The sequence below is a fragment of the Macaca fascicularis genome, chromosome 14 (genome assembly GCF_037993035.2).
Source record: "Macaca fascicularis isolate 582-1 chromosome 14, T2T-MFA8v1.1".
NCBI classification, from domain to species: Eukaryota; Metazoa; Chordata; class Mammalia; order Primates; family Cercopithecidae; genus Macaca; species Macaca fascicularis.
Window position 1 is genome coordinate 46,475,553 of NC_088388.1, and position 20,032 is coordinate 46,495,584.

The 20,032-nt window shown below is 41.5% G+C and overlaps 1 protein-coding gene across 8 annotated transcripts in view; it reads left to right on the forward strand.

Annotated features, from left to right (window-relative positions):
- Positions 1–14,254, forward strand: part of E2F8 (E2F transcription factor 8) — a 17,579-nt gene extending 3,325 nt beyond the window's left edge. For 4 of the 8 annotated variants that reach the window (XM_005578412.5, XM_005578410.5, XM_065528392.2 and 1 more), the window contains exons 3-13: positions 196–474; positions 855–1,011; positions 3,274–3,588; positions 3,811–3,972; positions 5,668–5,805; positions 7,214–7,417; positions 7,716–7,803; positions 8,058–8,592; positions 12,478–12,610; positions 12,727–13,121; positions 13,500–14,254. In XM_005578412.5, the coding sequence (XP_005578469.2) occupies positions 196–474; positions 855–1,011; positions 3,274–3,588; positions 3,811–3,972; positions 5,668–5,805; positions 7,214–7,417; positions 7,716–7,803; positions 8,058–8,592; positions 12,478–12,610; positions 12,727–13,121; positions 13,500–13,682 (2,589 nt within the window). In that variant the 3' untranslated portion in view covers positions 13,683–14,254. The remainder of the gene's footprint in view (positions 1–195; positions 475–854; positions 1,012–3,273; positions 3,589–3,810; positions 3,973–5,667; positions 5,806–7,213; positions 7,418–7,715; positions 7,804–8,057; positions 8,593–12,477; positions 12,611–12,726; positions 13,122–13,499) is intronic. The other 4 variants (XR_010580863.2, XR_012423365.1, XM_065528393.2 and 1 more) reach the window with 2 other exon arrangements.
- The last annotated feature ends 5,778 nt before the right edge of the window (positions 14,255–20,032 follow it).

The following is a 20,032-nucleotide window of genomic DNA, read 5'->3' on the forward strand; positions in this document are numbered from 1 at the left end:
GGAAGTGTAATTATTAGAATGGACAATACACATCACATGACCATTAGAATACAGTTATTAATTTCCTCAACTCTACAATCTCATTAGACATTTTTTCCTTGGCATGATTCTATTCATTATGCAATTTCTGGAATCCAAGCTGTCTGATAAATCCTGTTTTACCATGGATTTAATTATTTACATTTTTTAAACCAGGAAAATCTCTTTTGTGAGCCACATAAAAGGGGACTAATGAAAACACCTTTGAAAGAATCCACCACAGCAAATATCGTGTTGACAGAGATCCAGCCTGACTTTGGCCCTTTAACCACACCCACCAAGCCCAAAGAAGGCTCCCAGGGAGAGCCGTGGACACCGACAGCCAACCTGAAAATGCTCATCAGTGCTGTGAGCCCTGAGATCCGCAACAGAGATCAGAAAAGGGGGTTGTTTGACAACAGAAGTGGATTACCTGAGGCCAAAGACTATATACACGTAGGTTTTCACGACTGGTTGGAGACTGGGAAATTTGTTGGGGGGGCTTGTAGCTATTGGAGAAGTGCCAGCAATTTAAAGCATCACCACCTGAAGTCTGTTATTAACTTCCTTCAGAGCACCAGAAAGGTTTGAACCCCAAGAAATATAGCACTGGGAATTCTGAATCTTTGCATTATTTTCGTTTCAGGCTTTCCTTTCAGGTTTGCCAAGTGTTTTGTACTCCCCCACCCCGCCACCAACCTTTTTTCCCACCCAGACTTTGCAGCTGTTGAAGCTAAGCGTGTGTAAGTTGGTGTTAGTCATCGAGCACAGTTGCCCCTAATAAATCTGTCAAACTTTATTTTAGAATAAGACAGTGTTTACCTTTTCCTTTGTAGGAACACTTATCTGGAGATGAATTTGAGAAATGCCAGCCAAGTCGAAAAGAGAAAAGTTTAGGATTATTGTGTCATAAGTTCTTAGCACGATATCCTAATTATCCCAACCCTGCTGTGAATAATGACATCTGCCTTGACGAAGTGGCAGAGGAACTTAGTAAGTATGCAAAGAACTCACTGAAAGAATTAATAATTAAAGTGGCTTTATGGACTTAACTCCTTCAGACCCCGGCTCATCTAGCCAGTGTTTGTAAAGGACACAAATAAGGCGACATGGAAATTTTCTATCCCTAAAGCCCTCTTCTAATTTAAGAATGAAGGCAAGTAGTTCCAAATTTCAGCAAATCTTGGAGGCAAAAAAATCACAATGAAGGTTGCTTCTGACTGCAGTTTTCTCTGAAGCTTTAAAGAAAGGCAATATTGTCTTATGACTTGTTTTACAAAGTTACAACTGTGAACTTTTGCCTCATTGCTCTGCCTTCCTGTTCTTGAAGAATCAGGCTGATGAATGGTTATCTTCCTAGTTGACGCTGAGGATCAGCTTCTGTGAGTGGGAACAGGACCTGTGCACTCCTGGACCTCCAGCACTATTCTGAGGACTAGTTTTCTGAATGTTTTGTGTTGGGCACAAGTTATCCTTCCTGCCCCTTTTTATCTTCTGTTCAAAGACCTGAATCTATTTGGAGCTAAAAAGGGGCCTGTGACAAATTTGGGGTACCTTTGGAGTCATGTGGGTATCTTAATCTAAACCTGTGAAGAGATGTGCTGTGCAAGATAACACGTTTTAATACAAAGCAATCACCCCGTGAAGAAAAGTTGCCCTTCTAATACATGTTTGTAAATATCAACTGTATTTCACATTTTAAGAATATGCCATTTAGATTCATCTACTCTTCATATATGCTTAATGGTAGCTGGGTAGGAAGTTCAGCAAATATCTATTAATCTCCTACTACTATGTGTCAGGCAATGTTGTAGGAGCCTGGGATACATCCATAAACAAAAAGGGCAAAATCTCTTCTCTCTTAGAACCTATATTCTAGTGGGGCAATAGATACTGAGTAAAGGATATAGGAAGTAAGGAAGGATAATACATGCTAGAAGGTAACACGCATAGTGGAAAAAATAAATTGTAGATCAGGCTCAAGGGATCAGGAGTGCTGGGGAGGTGCTTTGCCATAAGTGGTCAGATCAGGCTTCCTTGAGAAGGTGACATCTGAGCAAGGACTTGAAAGAAGCAAGGTAGGGAGCTGTAAGGATATCAGGGAGAAGGGTTCCAGGCAGAAGGAACAGCTAGTACAAAGCAAGTGCATATCTGACAGATTCCAGGAACAGCAAGAGGTCAGTAGGATCCACCCTTATTAAAATAGTGTTTTATTGATCACTTTTCCAGAAAGGCTGATCTCATCAAATATTTAAATTGAAATTAAGTTTCTTGAACGAAGAGAATTGTACCATTACAGAATATTGAAAACCCAATTTAAATAGATAGATGAGAGTCACAGAATTACTAATATCACATTGTTAATGGTAGCCAGAAAGTAAGCAAAATTAGACCCAAAACGGGATATTTTATTTTTATGTGAGTTTTTAAAAACTACATCATGGTTTTTGTACGTTTCTGAAATCTCAGCATTTTGTTTCTATCGTATGATCATTATAGATGGGTGTGTGTGTGCCTGTAGGTATTGGAAGGGGTTGGAAAGTGTGAGATGTAGAGTTTTAAAGACTTGGTTTGCTACTTGCTAGCTCTTTGCGGGTGAGGGTGAGCTACTTAGCTGGTCTGAGCCTCTGTTTTCTCATTCTTTTTTTTTTTTTTTTCCTTGAGATGGAGTCTCGCTGTGTCGCCCAGGCTGGAGCGCAGTGGTGGGATCTCCGCTCACTGCAAGCGCCGCCTCCTGGGTTCATGCCATTCTCCTGCCTCAGACTCCCGAGTAGCTGGGACTACAGGCGCCCGCCACCACGCCCGGCTAATTTTTTTGTATTTTTAGTAGAGACGGGGTTTCACCGTGTTAGCCAGGATAGTCTCCATCTCCTGACCTCGTGATCCGCCCGCCTTGGCCTCCCAAAGTGCTGGGATTATAGGCGTGAGCCACCGCGCCCAGCCTTTCTCATCCTTTTTAAAGTGAAGATCATAATACCTACTTCACAAGTTTAGGGTGAAAACTTCCTAAAGCTGTGTAACACATCTTAGGCCCTCATTAATTACTGCCTTTCTAATTCATATGATTTGTACCCTTGGAAAGCAAAGACATGTCTTTCTCACCTTCACAGTATTTGTTGAGTATGTACACTTACAGTACAGTTAGGAAAGTGATATTATCCGGGACCTACTGACGAATAAACCATGGAAGAAAACGCTATTCAATTCTAAACAAGTTACAAAAATCTGTAACACACAATTGCACGTTCTTTGTAGATGTTGAACGTCGTCGCATTTACGATATCGTGAACGTCCTAGAGAGTTTACATATGGTGAGCCGCCTCGCCAAAAACAGGTACACTTGGCACGGGCGACACAACCTCAACCAAACCCTTGGCACCTTGAAGAGCGTCGGGGAGGAGAATAAGTATGCCGAGCAGATTATGATGATCAAAAAGAAAGAATATGAGCAAGAGTTTGACTTTATTAAGAGTTACAGTATAGAGGATCATATCATCAAATCAAACACTGGCCCAAATGGACACCCAGACGTGTGTTTCGTGGAACTCCCTGGAGTGGAATTTCGGGCAGGTGAGAGATGGTAGTGAAAACCCCAGGCTGCATGGCATTTGTCCTCTGTCTAAGGAAAAGGTCCTGTGGAGAACACGGCTCTAAAGCTACTGCTGCCTTTAACGTTCAAATGCCGCAGTTGTCAGCTGTATGATCAGGTGGTGGTATTTTTAGCCTTGTTACTTTAGAAGTCACTTGTCCCTTTATGAATTTTAATTCTCTAATCCTCATCCTTCTCTAAAGCGTCCGTAAACAGCCGCAAAGACAAGTCTTTAAGGGTAATGAGCCAGAAATTTGTGATGCTGTTTTTGGTGTCAACGCCTCAGATAGTAAGCCTAGAAGTTGCTGCCAAGATTTTAATTGGGGAGGACCATGTGGAAGATTTGGATAAAAGCAAGTTTAAAAGTAAGTGTCATGACTGCCATGGATTTTTGAACCTATTCTTAAACAATAAAATCTCAGTCGTAAACTCATTTCCAAATTAGGAAACATAGGTGCATAAACAGATCTTCTCTAATTATGTTTTTATATCTTCACTTCTTCCCAGAAGCCATGATAATATTGATTTAGCTAACTCGTTATGATACATAGGTATCACTACTCTTTTTTTTGTTTATTTTTTGGTTTTTGGTTTTTTTTGAGACGGGGTCTTGCTCTTTTGCCAGGCTGGAATGCAGTGGCACGGCCTTGGCTCACTGCAACCTCCACCTCCTGGGTTCCAGCGATTCTCCTGCCACAGCATCCAGAGTAGCTGGGACCACAGGCACGCGCCACCATGCCCAGCTAATTTTTATGTTTTTAGTAGAGACAGAGTTTCACCATGTTGGCCAGTAGGGTCTCAATCTCTTGACCTGGTCATCCACCCACCTCGGCCTCCCAAAGTGCTGGAATTACAGGCATGAGCCACCATGCCCGGCCAAGTATCACTACTCTTATTTGACACATTGCTTCATTTGATATTGTAACACTGTTCTCATTAAAAGTAAACACTGGAAGAATCTATTCTGTGTAAGCTCTAAATGAGAGTAAATTGTAAAGTGGATCTGGACTCCAGGTCTCCTTCCACTGATGCTGATATAGAGGGTTTATAAATGACTCATAAACTTGTCCCCAGAAGTGACCTGCAGCACAGGTAGCCTGCCATTTTGAAGGAATGGTTTTAGCTAGATTATCTGCTCAAAATTCGGAAGGGACTGTAGACTGGATTCCTAACAAAAGAGCTACGCCCTCACCATTACACCAGACTTTGCAGGAAGGGTGTGGAAAGAAGTGCTCAGAGGATGGGGAGGGGCACTTGGCTTGGGAGATCTGCAATTTCAGAAAACACATCCTGATACTACTGAGGGGTTACTTGCCTTTTGTGAGTCACCAGATAGTTTTCATCTTTGTTTCACTGGTTAGTCATAACCTTGAAAACTATTCCAGGAACTGCAGAGGTGTAAGTTACTGAATCCCCAGGGAAGTCAGAACCTTCTGGTATGGCTAGGAAGGAGACTTGATTTGTAATTTGTACTATCAGGATGGCAGTAAAAACAGACTTTTTGTAACAAAACTCTTTAAGATATGTGAGATTTGTCAAATTCACAGATCTATGTTTTGCATATTACATAAAGACAATATTTTAAAAATTACACATGTTGATGGGGTACAGAATTTTCCATGCTGCTATAGTAAATACATTTTGTTATAAACTATTGCAAGCAGAAAAGCAAGACATTTGTCACTGATACTTTTATTTCTCTGTTCATAAAGTTCTTCTGAATCCTCATTAGAAGATACCCAGGAAGGTGACTTTTTATTTTTGAAATAGTCTGTAACATAGTTTCAGATAGAGTGATCTCATCAAGTCATTTTTTCTTTGTCAGCATATCCTATTGTCATTTCAGCATTGAGTACTAGCAGTAACTGAGTCTTTTAAATATTTAAAACTTTTTTATGGTAATTAAAGCTGTATCACCAGAACTTAAAAGGAGGCAGATGTTTCTCTGTCTGACATTGATGGTTAAGACAGCTCCTAGAATATACATGAAGTCTTTCTGAAGAAAAATTCTTTGATCTTTTCATTATTCCATTAAGTGGTATATATACTTTTTTTCCCAGCAAAAATTAGGAGGTTGTATGATATAGCTAATGTTCTGAGTAGCCTGGAGCTTATCAAGAAAGTTCATGTTACAGAGGAAAGAGGCCGAAAACCAGCTTTTAAATGGACCGGCCCAGAAATCAGTCCAAATACCAGTGGTATGTATTTTTTTCTTTCACCTTTTGCTTTATTATTTGTGTGTGTGTGTATGTGTGTGTGTGTTTTTAATTTTTAATTTCCAGTGTGTGATGTTCCCCTCCCTGTGTCCATGTGTTCTCATTGTTCAACTCCCACTTATGAGTGAGAACATGCGGTGTTTGATTTTCTGTTCCTATGTTAGTTTGCTGAGGATGATGCTTCCAGCTCCATCCATGTCCCACAGAGGACATGATCTCATTCCTTTTTATGGCTGCATAGTATTCCATGGTGTATATGTACCACATTTTCTTTCTCCTGCTTCATTATTTTGAATTAATGCACATTGGGAGATATTTTCCCTTCCCCTTCCTACTCACAGCCCCACATGGAAAAGATATATATGATTGAAAAGATGATTCAAGATGAATGGCAGTATAGAAAGTTTGGCTACTGGCTCCATCAGCAAACCAAGATCCATAACAACCTCCCTCCCTGTGTTCAAGAAGTAGAGTCTGTATGTGAAAGGATTCGGAAAGTTGAAAGCACCACAAAGCATAAAACACTATTGCTGCTATGTGGCACAGTGACCACAACAGAACCTGTGCCCATTGAGAATATGAAATGAGTTCACTCTGGTATCAAAGTAGATATTTCTAGTCTTCATCTTAACTCTGCGATGCTGACATTTTGCATTCTACCAAAGATCCCCGCCCAGAATCATTGAAAATGACAAGAACGTGGGCCATGGAGACAGAGGGAAACTTAGGTTCCATTCCCAGCTCTGCCACTCTGGCTTTGCAGCCTGAGGCAAGTTACTTCTTCGAGGCTTAGTTTTCTCATTGGTGAAATGGGAAGAACAATGGCACCTCAGTGGAGTTACTGTGATTTTGGTATAATCTCAGAGAGAGGTCCTTTGGTGCAGGAATTTGGAGTGAAAGTTCTGGGGCCATACTGACCAGGTTCATATCCCAGGCCCACATGCTCCCAGTTGAGAGACTTTGAGCCAGTAGGTTAATGTCTCTGTGGGTCAGAGCTCTCATCACTGACACGGGGCTGCATTTCTTGAGGAACAGTTACCTCATGGAGCTGTGAGGATCACCCTTATTTCATCAGATCTAAGACTCCACTGATTGTAAGATGCACAATTCTTTCTATATCACTAAGAAAGAAAAATTGCTAATAACTACCCTCTAGCACACCACTGGTTATAAGATATAGTGCAGTTTCAGAAATGCTAATATAGGAAATACTGTGTCTCGGAATTCATTTAATAAGACAAGGTTTTCTCTGTAAAGCCCTTAGAACAGTGATAGGCACGTGGTCGGTGCTCTGTAACTTGCCACTTTTATTCCTAAAATTGTTTTATTTCATATCCCAAAGGGAAACTGAGCCATCCAGGTTTTAATACACAGATGTTTTCTGTTTCAGGCTCCAGCCCAGTCATTCCTTTTACTCCCTCTGATTTGGAGGTGAGACGGTCTTCAAAAGAGAACTGTGCCAAAAATCTCTTTTCCACACGTGGGAAACCAAACTTTACTCGACACCCATCTCTTATCAAATTGGTAAAGAGTATAGAAAGTGATCGGAGAAAGATAAATTCTGCTCCCAGTAGCCCTATCAAGACCAACAAAGGTATGTTTTCAGGAATGTCAGGGATCTGCTAGGAAGAATTCCCTTTTATCTCAATTTGTTTAGCTTACTTGATCCTTGCGATGTCAGAGAATTATTTCAATATCTATATACCCAAACCCTCTTGAAGCCTAACTAATGTATAAATTTAAAAAGTCATTTATGGGGCTTATTGTTTAATTGCTATGCAACTTTGAGGGGAGATGCAAATTTCTGTTCCTCTGACTTCAGTGAGGTTTCATCTGTGTGAACATTTATTCTTTAGCTTTGACTGATGCTCTCTTCCTTTCTATTTTACCAGCTGAGAGTTCCCAGAATTCTACACCCTTCCCAAGTAAAATGGCTCAGCTCGCAGCTATTTGTAAAATGCAGTTAGAAGAGCAATCGAGGTAGGTTGGCAATGCTCTTTAATAACAGGATGAATTACTTTTGCATTGCATTATTAGGATTACTTATTTTATGTGAAAAGAAGCACTAGCCTTGAAAACTGGAGAGCTAATCTTTTCTGTATCTCATATTCACTCATTACAGAAATTATCTGCATGTTCCATAAAAGCGTGTCTTCAGTGTGAGGCTTAAAGCTGTAGAACAGTTCAGAGAAAATGTATATCCATCATGTTGTGTATTAAATCTTGTCTTTTAGTGAATCCAGACAGAAAGTGAAAGTACAGCTGGCAAGATCTGGACCCTGCAAACCAGTAGCCCCTCTGGACCCCCCAGCGAATGCTGAGATGGAGCTAACAGCACCATCCCTCATCCAGCCCCTGGGAGTGGTTCCCCTGATCCCCAGCCCATTGTCATCAGCAGTGCCCCTGATCCTACCTCAGGCCCCTTCAGGCCCATCCTATGCCATCTACCTGCAGCCTGCTCAAGCCCACCAAAGTGTGACGCCACCCCAAGGCCTGAGCCCCACAGTCTGCACCACCCACTCTTCTAAAGCTGCTGGAACAAAAGACTCCACAGATGCCACCACTGAGAAGGCAGCCAATGATACCTCAAAGGCCAGTGCCTCTACCAGGCCTGGAAGCTTACTGCCAGCACCAGAGAGGCAAGGGGCAAAGAGCCAAACCAGGGAGCTGGCTGGAGAAAGAGGCTCAAAGAGGGCAAGCATGCTCGAGGACGGTGGTTCCAAAAAGAAATTTAGAGAGGAACTAAAAGGACTTGAAAATGTCTCCACAGTAAGTACAGCCTTGAACTGCACAAAGCTTTAGGAATTCCCTAGTCTATTACAGGAAGATTGGTGACTTGTGAAATTTACTGAAGAGCATTCTGTCAGAAGACAAGGAACTGTTCCTTAGCATCCCATAATCCAAATGAGGCCCTCAACAACTAATCCCCTGGCTGGGATGACAGCAGGGACATTTTTAACCTTTGGAGGAAGGGATTATTTGCTCTCTTTTTAAAGTACCACGGGTGGTTGTCCTTAAGTCCATTTCTCCATCACACACTGGAATGGAAACACCTGTCATGAAAGTCATAAATAATTTACAAGCAGACGTAAGCCCAAATGAACGAATGGATGCACAGGGTTCCTGTAACTCCTGCTTTCTGAGTCACTACCTAATGTTTGTTTGATGTCATGTAACTGGCATCTGTTGCCTAGAAGATAAATTGCTCCCCGTTTTTACTTTCTACGTAAAATTTAAATCATAATTTCTATTTTATGTAAATAGAAAAATCAAACTGATCTTGGCAAATTGTAGATATAGTTCATGTATTAGTTTCTGGAGATTTCGACGTGCAAGATAAATTTTTTTTCCTAAGTGGAGATTAGTTCAGGAGGGAATTAATATTTATTGGATGCCTACCCACATATAGCAGACACAACAGATATTAGGCACTTTTACATACAGTATCTCATTTTTGTCCCTTAGGACAATTATATATGAAAGACATTACTGTATCATCCAATAAATACCACTAAATGTACAAGTAAAAGTTAATCTGTCATTTTGCCCCTGCTCTTAATACAAGGTATTTTACTTCTCTATGTCTTATTTTTCCGCATCTGTAAAGAATTTATTCCATCAGTTTTTCCTCATCACCTACTGGGTATAAAGCACTATGCTCTGGATCAAATCTAACCCAGTACCTGCCTTTGGTGGCAATTGCTTTTGGGTACTTGCCTGTGGGCATATTATAGTTTTTGTGGGGTTAAGTGAATTTATTCCATGATGATACACATAAAAGGGTTTGATCCTTTTAAGACGTCGTATAAGCTAAAAGGTATTATCTGTTACTGTTGTTATTGAAGAGGAAGCTTAGAGTTTGACAAATCTTCCCTGAGGATGGCCTCATGGTAACCATTCAAAACATCTACTATCTTACATAATATCATTTTGTATTTAATGTATATACTAAGGGGGAAATCACAAGACTTTGCTTGATTCAATATTCTGGGAGGTCCATAACCTCTTTTGGCCAACGGGTATGATTTAATAATGGTCTCCTGTTGCTTACATAGTTATTCAGGATTAGGGTTTTCAGTGGATAGATTTTCCATACACTCCTGCTTCTTTTTTATATGTCTGAAACTTTAACCATTTCTTTTTTCTTTTGAGACAGGGTCTTACTCTGTCACCCAGAATGGAGTGCAGTGGCATGATTTTAGCTCACTCCAGCCTCGACCTCCAAGGCCTAAGTGATCCTTCAAGTGGCTTAGACTACAGGTGTGCTGTCATGTCTGGCTAATTTTTTATTTTTGTTTGGAGACAGGGTTTCACCATGTTGCTCAGGCTGGTCTCAAACTCCTGAGCTCAAGCAGTCCGCCCACCTTGGCCTCCCAAAGTGCTGAGATCACAGGCATATGCCATCATGCCCAACCCACTTTTAACCATTTCTTTTTAGTATGACCTGAGCAAAACAAAGACAATGAGAGATTCATGTGTTAATTCATTCAACAAATTTTTACTGAGAATTTACACTTCTAGGGGTGGAAAGAAGATAAGTATGCAAAAAAACACAAACATATCAGGTAGTGAATGATAGGAATGAAGATGGCATGATAGGAGGAAGGGGTGGGAGGGTTACCATGGGCTAGAAGAGTTCAAGTTCAAATATGTCAGATTCATTCTGCAATTTAATAGTTCTTTTTTTTTTTTTTTTTTGAGACGGAGTCTCGCTCTGTCGCCCAGGCTGGAGTGCAGTGGCGCGATCTCGGCTCACTGCAAGCTCCGCCTCCCGGGTTCACGCCATTCTCCTGCCTCAGCCTCCCGAGTAGCTGGGACTACAGGCGCCCACAACTGCGCCCGGCTAATTTTTTCTATTTTTAGTAGAGACGGGGTTTCACCGTGGTCTCGATCTCCTGACCTTGTGATCCGCCCGCCTCGGCCTCCCAAAGTGCTGGGATTACAGGCGTGAGCCACCGCGCCCGGCGAATAGTTCTAATTTTTTTTAAAAAAAGGGGAATTGGCATTATAGGTTAAAAGATTTTATAATGAATGTAGTTGGTTGGAAATTTTTAAATTATTATTCTATTACTATGGGTTTTACTGAAGACTTGAAAGAGTTAAACCAGCAATCAGAATAATTTGTACCATGAGAGAATATAACTAAAGCTAACAGAGAGGAGCTCTTCGTGAAGCACCTAAATTTGCCCCTTAAAAATCTCTTCCAGTCGTTTTCAAGGCACCTACTAGTAGAGATTTTGAGTGGTACCAAGTGCCTAAGAAACAAAATTAAAAACTTGTGGTATACTTTTAGCTTTGTGGATTCTGAATTCCCTTGTTCCCAAGGAAAAAACCTATTAACAACTAGATTAAACTGTTGTTTTGACAATAGAGAGAAGAAGGGTCTGAAGGAAGATAAAAGGAGGGCCCTAGTTTATAAGAGCAGTTTTTAGCTTTTGCCAGTCCTACTTATGGTGAGGCTAAAGCAGACTTTTCATGCAGTTCAGCCACCCATGTAATCTTTTTCTGTTTGGTAAAGTACAGTGATCTAGTAGGCATATTGGGAGGTACATGGAACCGTAGCCTTGGGCCTTTTCTATTTGTGATACAACTTTATTGCCTAAAGCTTTTGCTCAATGGCATGTGCGTCTCTAATATGAATTAATCAATTCTCTTATTTGTAATTTGTTTAACTCTGGTGTACTTTGTGTATTTTAAGACTGCTTGTTATCATTAGAGCAAGCAGTACTAGAAAGAAATCTTCACTTATATAATTTCTGTTTTAAATCAGGGGCCAGCAAACTTCCTTTAAAGGGCCAGATAGTAGACATTTTTGGGGTTTTAGGGCCATATGGGCTCTGTTGCACCTATTCAACTCTGCCATTATAGCAGGAAAGCAGCTATAGGCAGTACATAAATGAATGAGTATGGTTGTGTTCCAATAAAACTTTATTTATAAAAACAGGCAGGGAGTGGGAACTGGCCCATGGCCCATAGTTTAGCCCCCTTTTCTCTAAATCAGTGTCATTTAAAGTTGCCTTAAAATACCAGTCCTCCTTAAATGCCTACTGAAAATATTGTTGCCATATAATTTGGGAAATGCTACCTGCTGTGTGCCCCACTTGGAGATTTTTAATGCATGCCACCATTAAAGTCTCTTGGAAATCCTCTAATAAAGACACGATTTGACTTTGTTTAATTCAGCATTTTCCAATTATATTTGACCATGAATCAAGTAATGCCTATTTGTAACCTGTGGACCTAGGGGCCCTCAGAATGCTCTTTGGGAAATACCATTCTACATAATTCAAGAACAATTAGTTACTACTACATCATACGAAGGAGTCCAGTAGCAGGAGTTAGGTTATCAGTGTGAGAGTGGTGTGCTGGATGAATCCTTACCCCTAAGCAGGGTCACTGCCAGCATCCAGAGGTGTCCTAAGACCACAGGTGGCATTTAAGAAACATGTTCTGTGTTGTTCGGGGCAAGCACTGGAAAGGGTGGGAGGGGATTCTCCTCTAGGAGCCAGGTGACCAGCCTGCCTGCAGCCCACACCACTGGAGGCTTTGGTCCAATGAGGCAACCACCAAGGGATGTTAGTCCTGAAAGAGGCACGTGGCTGTTTTTCTTCCTGTATTTGTGTGTAAAATAAACCCTTCCTCCTTGTTTTCTAGACCTTGTTCCCATCAGGATACCTAATCCCTCTCACCCAGTGCTCATCCCTGGGGGCAGAGTCCATTTTGTCTAGTAAAGAAAACTCAGGTGCTCTTTCCCCAAACCACAGGATTTACAGCTCCCCAATTGCAGGTGAGTGCACATAAAACACTAACCAGATGTGGGCCGGTCTCAAGTTCACTTAAGCCTTGTCAACTTCTTGGATAAATGTCTGTGCTTTTAAGATATCTTCCCCCTTTTCTTTCCAGGTGTTATTCCAGTGACATCATCTGAACTCACTGCTGTTAATTTTCCCTCTTTTCATGTAACACCTTTGAAGCTAATGGTCTCACCAACTTCCGTGGCAGCCGTACCTGTCGGGAACAGCCCGGCTCTCGCTTCAAGCCACCCCGTTCCCATCCAGAACCCAAGCTCAGCCATTGTAAACTTCACCCTGCAGCACTTGGGACTCATCTCACCCAGTGTGCAGATGTCTGCCAGCCCTGGGCCTGGAATCGTTCCTGTGTCTCCAAGAATAGAGGCTGTTAATGTCGTACCAGAAAATGCAGGCACTCAGCAAGGAAGGGCCACCAACTATGACTCACCAGTCCCAGGCCAGAGCCAGCCAAATGGACAATCAGTTGCTGTGACAGGGGCACAACAGGTGAGAGGCTTTCTACTTAATTTAATTTTTCCTGGAATTATTAAGTCCCAAGTATCTGTGTCATAAGATACTCACTTTTGCTTTCCCTCTTTGGAGAGGGAAAGGATGGGAGAGTCAGGAGACTGAAGGCCTATGTTACTTCCAGAACCTGGGAAGAGTGTCCAAGGCATCCATATTATTGGGTTATCATGAGATTTTTGTCTCTCCCCTAACAAAAATAATTGAGAATGTAAAACTCATCAAAGCTTCCCTCGCCAATTTCCAGATACGCCAGTTTCCCAACGTGCAATATATCCATCCAGCCCAATCTTCCAAGTCTGGTAGGATTAGGTATCTGTGTGGTTGACGTCTTTTGTCCATTCTTCTCTTTCCAATCAGCCTGTTCCTGTGACACCCAAAGGGTCACAATTAGTGGCCGAAAGTTTCTTCCGTACCCCAGGTGGACCCACCAAGCCAACCAGCTCATTCTGCATGGATTTTGATGGTGCTAATAAAACCTCCTTAGGAACTCTCTTTGTCCCACAGCGAAAACTGGAAGTCTCAACAGAGGATGTCCATTAATCAACAGATGTTGGCTTAGTTTAATTTTCTAAAGAGTTGTTTAATAGAGAAATGTACACAGACTGATTTGGAGAACACATTCTCTGAAAATACTGTAAATACGTTGGGGATTTGCTCAATGTGAAATCAGATATTTGTTTTCGTACATATATATATATACACACATATATTTGTATAAAGCTAAGTTTAGCTTTCAATCCTACAAAATAAAAGTAAAATGTTGAACTCTAAGATATATTAACTTCTAGGGGGAAAAAAATCCATTATTTTAGCTGTGCCTATACCATTATGCAAAGTAACTATATTAAAGTTTACTTCCCTCTGAGTAAATATGTTTGACATGCCTAACACAGCATTCCCTTAAACATTTTGCACAAAGAAAACGCTGTGTGATGTATAATGTTGTATTTTTAAATAGGGGTATAGCTATATTTTTTGTAATTTCTTTAATCTGTTGTTGCAGTGTATCTTTTTGTAAAGTTTGCAACAATCCTCAATCAAGTCTATGGAAAAATTATTTATAAAATGTATTTTTAATCATAAGTTGTTCAAATTAAAACTTTTCTAAAATGTAGTTAGCATTTTCATTTGGCCAGTTAGGGCACTGTTGGGAGAAAATTAAAATTTACCTAATCACAGAGGCAAATTCTCAGTAAAGAGTATCCATCCTGGGTGCCATTAGATATGTAAAGTTTATAGAATGTTTCTACATTCTGTCCCCCATTTTGACCCTTCAGATTGCTCCACTTTTGCAGAAGTAAAATTGGCTTTGGAGAAGCTGTTGCTTGGCCAAGGACACCCAGCTAAGTCCCATGTGCTTCCACACTCCGGGAGATTAGAAATGAAAAGAAGGTGCCTAGGGGCCCTGACGTGACCAGCATCTGTCCCACGCTTCCTGCTCTATGCAGAGGTGGGTCTGTACCCGCTCTCTTAACACACGTCTTGGATGGCCCAGCTCCAGGGGTGTGAAAACAAGAGTAAGGATTCTAATGTCCACCACACCTGGAACACTACTGTACCAAACCCCCAGGAGCTCCAAGAGAAGGAACAAGTTCCAATGTGTTAAGTGTGCATCTCTTTGACCCCCTTATGGGAAGCACTGCACCTCGAGAATTGACAAGTGCTTTCCCTGGTCAGGGTCTTAAAGGAGCATCATAATATCTATTTCCTACATGTTTACTATATGTAGACAGGGTTACACATTTTAAATGTATCATATCTATGAGCTACAACTGAGGCTCACAGGGATTAAAGCAACAAGTCCATGGTCACACTGCTAGCATATGCAAGTACTCAGCTCATGTCTATTGGACCTCATTATCCATTGCCCATTTACTTCTAGAGACATGCCTAGCAGCTCTAGAGAACCCATATGAACTATTTCCTCCAAAGTACCTTTGCCTTTGTTTTTATCCTTCTTAGAGAACAGGTGAATGGTCTCTGATTTAAGAAATGGCCCCTGCCTTCAAGGTGCTTATAGTTGGGAAAGATAGTATGTACACATGAATAAAGCATTTCCATGCAATAAACAGAAAGGGCAAGTTGCCAAATGGTAGATATAGACAAAATATATAGTTTTGTAGAGACTACTAGATGTAATTGCTTACACAGAACTATGAGAGAAACACCAAGACAGACAGCTGCTGTGTCTCTCAGGAAGTTTTTACATCTGCCTCCCCCTCCTCTGTGGCTGAGCTAGAGAGATTGGAAACCAAGGTTTTGTTTTGTTCCCCTCATCAATTCTCCATGTGAAGAATTACCCTCCCGGAGAAATTTGATGCATAGGAAGAAAGGAGGTGTTAGATTTCCAGGCAGCTCTGGACACTGTCCCACCCAGTACTGCTTCTCTGACAGGTTTGTGAGGTTGCCCCTTGATCCCCACCTCCTGGTGTTCACACCCTTGTGTTCTCCCCTCCCCTTGAGTGTGTTTGGGACTTGTAACTTGCTTCTAACCAACAGGATACACTAAAGGTGATGAGATTTGTGATTGTGTGTGTGGTTTTGTGGTCACATGTCATAAGACTGTGATGCCCATCTTGCTGTAGTCTCTCCCTTGCTGGCTTTGAGGAATCAAAGCAGCCATGTCTGTGGAGGGCCCAAAGTGGCAAGGACCTGTGGACAACCTTTGAGCAAAAGGCAGGCTGCAGCCAACAACCAGCAAAAAACTGAAATCAGTCCTGCATATGGCCACAAATTCTGCAAACAACCTGAGTGAGCTCAGAGTGGCTCTTCCCCATTCAAGCCTCAGATGAGACCACAGCTCCCATCTCCACTTTGATTGCAGCCTTATAAGACCCTACAGAGGACCCAGACTAAGCCATGCATGGATTCCTGACACACAGAAACTATGAGACAATAAACATGTATTTTAAGATATAAGTTTGTGGTAATACTGTTATACAGTGATAGGTAACTATTACAGCCACATAAACCCCCATTGTTCACAAAAGTCTTCCAGTTTGTCCTATTATTGTTCATTGGTTTCACAGGCATTCATAGACGGAAACATCCCTAGGATGTGGTAATTCCAACGGCTTTAATGGGAGAAGCACTCTCCATTTGTTTTCAAAGCTGGAAGCAACTTTAAAGATACTAGGTAGTAGCACAGTAGTGGACAAAGTCATCTGGCCAGCATGCAATGGGAAAAGTTTCTTTTCCCAAACTGCCTCCTTATTTCCTCTAAGGAATGACATTTTCCATGTTGGATGGAGCCCAGTGGACTGTAATTGGGAACCCCATCCATGTCTAGCAAGAGTGGACTTGTCATCCAGCCTGCGCCAGTCCCCCGGGACTGGACGTTCCATCTCATCCTAGCAGTGTTGTTCTTACTGTCTGTTCTTGCTGCAACTGTTGCTGAAGCTCCTGCTTCCCAGCCTCTGAAGTGTCCATGGCACCGGCCCATCTGCAAACCTGATTTTCAGACATCCGCTGAGTCTGTGGGCCTTTGCTATCCTTCCAAGAATTTCTTTTACTTAATGTTGCCAGTCATTTCTGTGGCTGGTAGCCAAAGGGCTCTTACCAGATCACAGAAGGAAACCCAGAGCAAAGGCTTCCTAGTTCTCAGACTAGTTGTTCCCTGTTCCCTGGGCCTGGCAAAATTCAGCCAGAGAATAAATAGAAAAGGCCTTCAGAAATGCTTATCTCACTAGAAAATGCAAGTAACTCACCTATGCTCAAGTGGATGTAAAGTACAATACAAGATACCAGAAAGGGAAGTAGTTCAATTAAGAGATGCAAGAAACCCAGGAAACTCAAGCAATAGAATTTGATGAAAAAAAAATTTTTTTAATCGCCTGAAACAAGTTCTCTCAGCCTTGTCCTTCCCAAGTGATTAGTATTCCTGCAGATAAATGATAAAGAGATTTTCAGAACTTAAAGCAGATAAGCCATCTGAGCAATCCTACTAATTACATAAAAGAATGTGAGTTCACTGCGGATTCTTTACAGTATTTATCAGTAGTAGTTTTCATATCTTGAGGGCTTAAAATAAGAGATAAGCTCAAAGGAAACATGTTATTATTTTAGATTGAAAAAAGGTATCAATCTCTTAGTCAACTTTTTAAAAAGTAGTTTTGCATTTTAGTATCCCATTTGAGTGAACGCAGGCCAGTGACTAGCTCAATCCAATCAGCGGCTAAATGAGGACTTGGTGTGATTGTCAACATTTTGCAGAAAAATGTAGGTAGGGAATATATTATCAGTGTCCTCCAGCAGTCAAGTAATCAAGTGCATTTTTAAAAGGCCCTGTGTACACTGAATTCTTTTTCAAGTACTTACCAGTTTTTACCATATGATCGGCACTGTGCTGTGCAAAACAATGCCTATGTCATCCTACTTTGTTTAATAAAAGTATCCTCTATGTGTGAATCTTCTAGAAGTTCATCCTGAGTAAGAACAATTTTATTTGTTACTATGAATTAAAATCTTTCTAAAATGATAATATAACTTCCCATTTCCTAGAGAACTGCACTTTGACTATAATTTAACCTTTTATTCACATTTCAGAAATTCGTGAGCACTGTTGCTTTGTTAAATTCAAATTCAACAAACACAGTTTAAGCCACCTATGATACCATAATGCCTTCAGAGGCTAATTAATGTATAGGTCTACATCCTCTTCAAATTAATGGCTTCAGAATATTATCCTTTTCAAGTTCTATTTTTTCTCTGTGGTTGTGTGACTCCAAATTTGATATCAGCTTCTACTTGTCTTGCCCCTCTATCCTAAGTATTATTTATATCTCAGACAGACATGTACATGTATATATGTTTTTTATATTACTTTAAGTACATATATCTATAAATATACATAATATCTCTTTTGCTTTATATGAATATATATAGATATGTATTTATATGTTAAGATTCATGAATATATATATGTTTGCTTCCCTCCTATATGGCAAGATACCTTTACAGAATGGTAATTTATCTCTTCTGACCCAGGAAAATTGAACGATCCCCAGGGAACTCATGTCACCAAACTCACTTTTCTAAACCAATAGATCTTGCATGTCCAAGTCAATAGATTTTGGTCTAATGGCCTAAGAAGGGCTCCATCCCTCTCCTGCAGGAAAAGGCCATAAATTGATGGCAGATGTTTCCCTTGCCAATCAGTGGTTTTTTTCACTATCCACACAAACTGGAACTTGTTGATACTGGCAATCTAGGACCACGACGAAATGCCAGGAATGCGAAATATGAATTACATATCTACATTCATTATCAAAATTCAACACTTCCAGCAGTGTCTAAGGGGAAGAATACACTCATGGGTTCTTAGTTTCTATTTCTAGTTGAACCAGTAAAGCCCCCTTCCCATCCCTCTTTTCTGCTTATCACTAGAGACAGAACCTGAAAAAGCATGGCTTCAGGCTGCTAAAAGCCTAAAACAAAACAAAACAAAACAAAACAGAACAACAGCAAAATAAGGCGAGTTGAACAAGTTTGAGTTTGATCAGGTCATTTCTACCTGGAGAGATTAACAGGACAGGTCCTAGATGACCCGGGGGAACAAGTGGCACTTGGGAGAGAAAAGGAATAATTTTTATTGAGCATCTACTATTATATCTACTTCCAAAGAATATTGCGAGATAGTTATTATTGGCCCAATTTTGTGGAAGTTAATATCAGAAAGCTTGAGGGACAGACCCTGTGCAGCGCCAGCGTGTGCATGCAGCTGTGCCTGGAGCTGAGGCCCGCGCTCCAGAGCTCGGGCCGCCTGGCGCCGTCATGCGTGTTCAGACTGTGGTGAAGCAGGCTGATTCCAGATTGTTCATGGCAAATGAGAACAACGCTTCCATGGCATTAGTCCCAAGGCATGACCGCTGTTGCTATTTCAGGCTCTATACTTGAGGTGATTTGTTCTGTATCAAGTTTCTTAAGCCGGAACAACGTTTCACAAAAACCCCTTCATGTTACGGTTGTGATTTTGAGCCCCAAAGAGCAGTTTGCACACCATGTTGGAGAGAGAAAGGAAACAACCACCATTCCTCTCAGAACGCCAGGGCAATGTGATGCAGTGACAGACACAAAAGTGCCCCTGACTCCAGCTGCCTGGCTGTCCTCCAGGTTTTGTCCACCGCCTCCTCCTGAGGGCGGGTCCTGCTGATGAGCAGCGGCTCCAGCCCTGTCACCAGAAGCTTCGATGCAGAGGCACCAATCCCCCATATATGCCTCTACCACCAGCTCCTCCCCTACAGTCCCTCCGTGGTGGCTGGACAGGGTCGGCTTCTCAGATTGTTTTGTTTGTGACTCCAATCCTCCAACAAGCCCTTTCCAACCTTTACTCCCCCAGCTTCTCTCACAATTGTGTAAGATCTGATTTCTATAAGAAATCGTTTACTTCATAACTCATAGAGATTCTGCTTCACTTGATTAAACCCTGGCTCTACAATACCATGTGGCACTTTTGAGAGGAAATGGGGTGAAAAAATTTCCAGAGAGAGCCAAGGGCCATTCACTTCCCAGTGCCCAGAGAACAGGATGTGCCAGCAAGTTGGCACTTTGCAAGTTCTGAGCCATTTTAGTTGCCAGTATTTTCATAGCTGCCAATCCAGGAGCTGAAACATTCTTAGGTGAAAACACCCTTTACAAATGCATTGCATGGAGCTCAGCCACTGCCAGCTGCAGCTATCTGACCTGTTGTTAACATGCGAAGAGGCTCTGCATCCAACATCTCACTTGACTCAACTCAGAGAAGTAGGACATGCACATCCTAGGAGCCAAAATCTGACTTCAAGCCCCAGTTCAGCCTCCCTAATAAGGCAGTTAACCTAATAAGGCACTCCCTAATAAGGCACTTAACCTGTCAGGGCTGGTTTCCTCTTCCATCCTTACAGAAGCAAGCC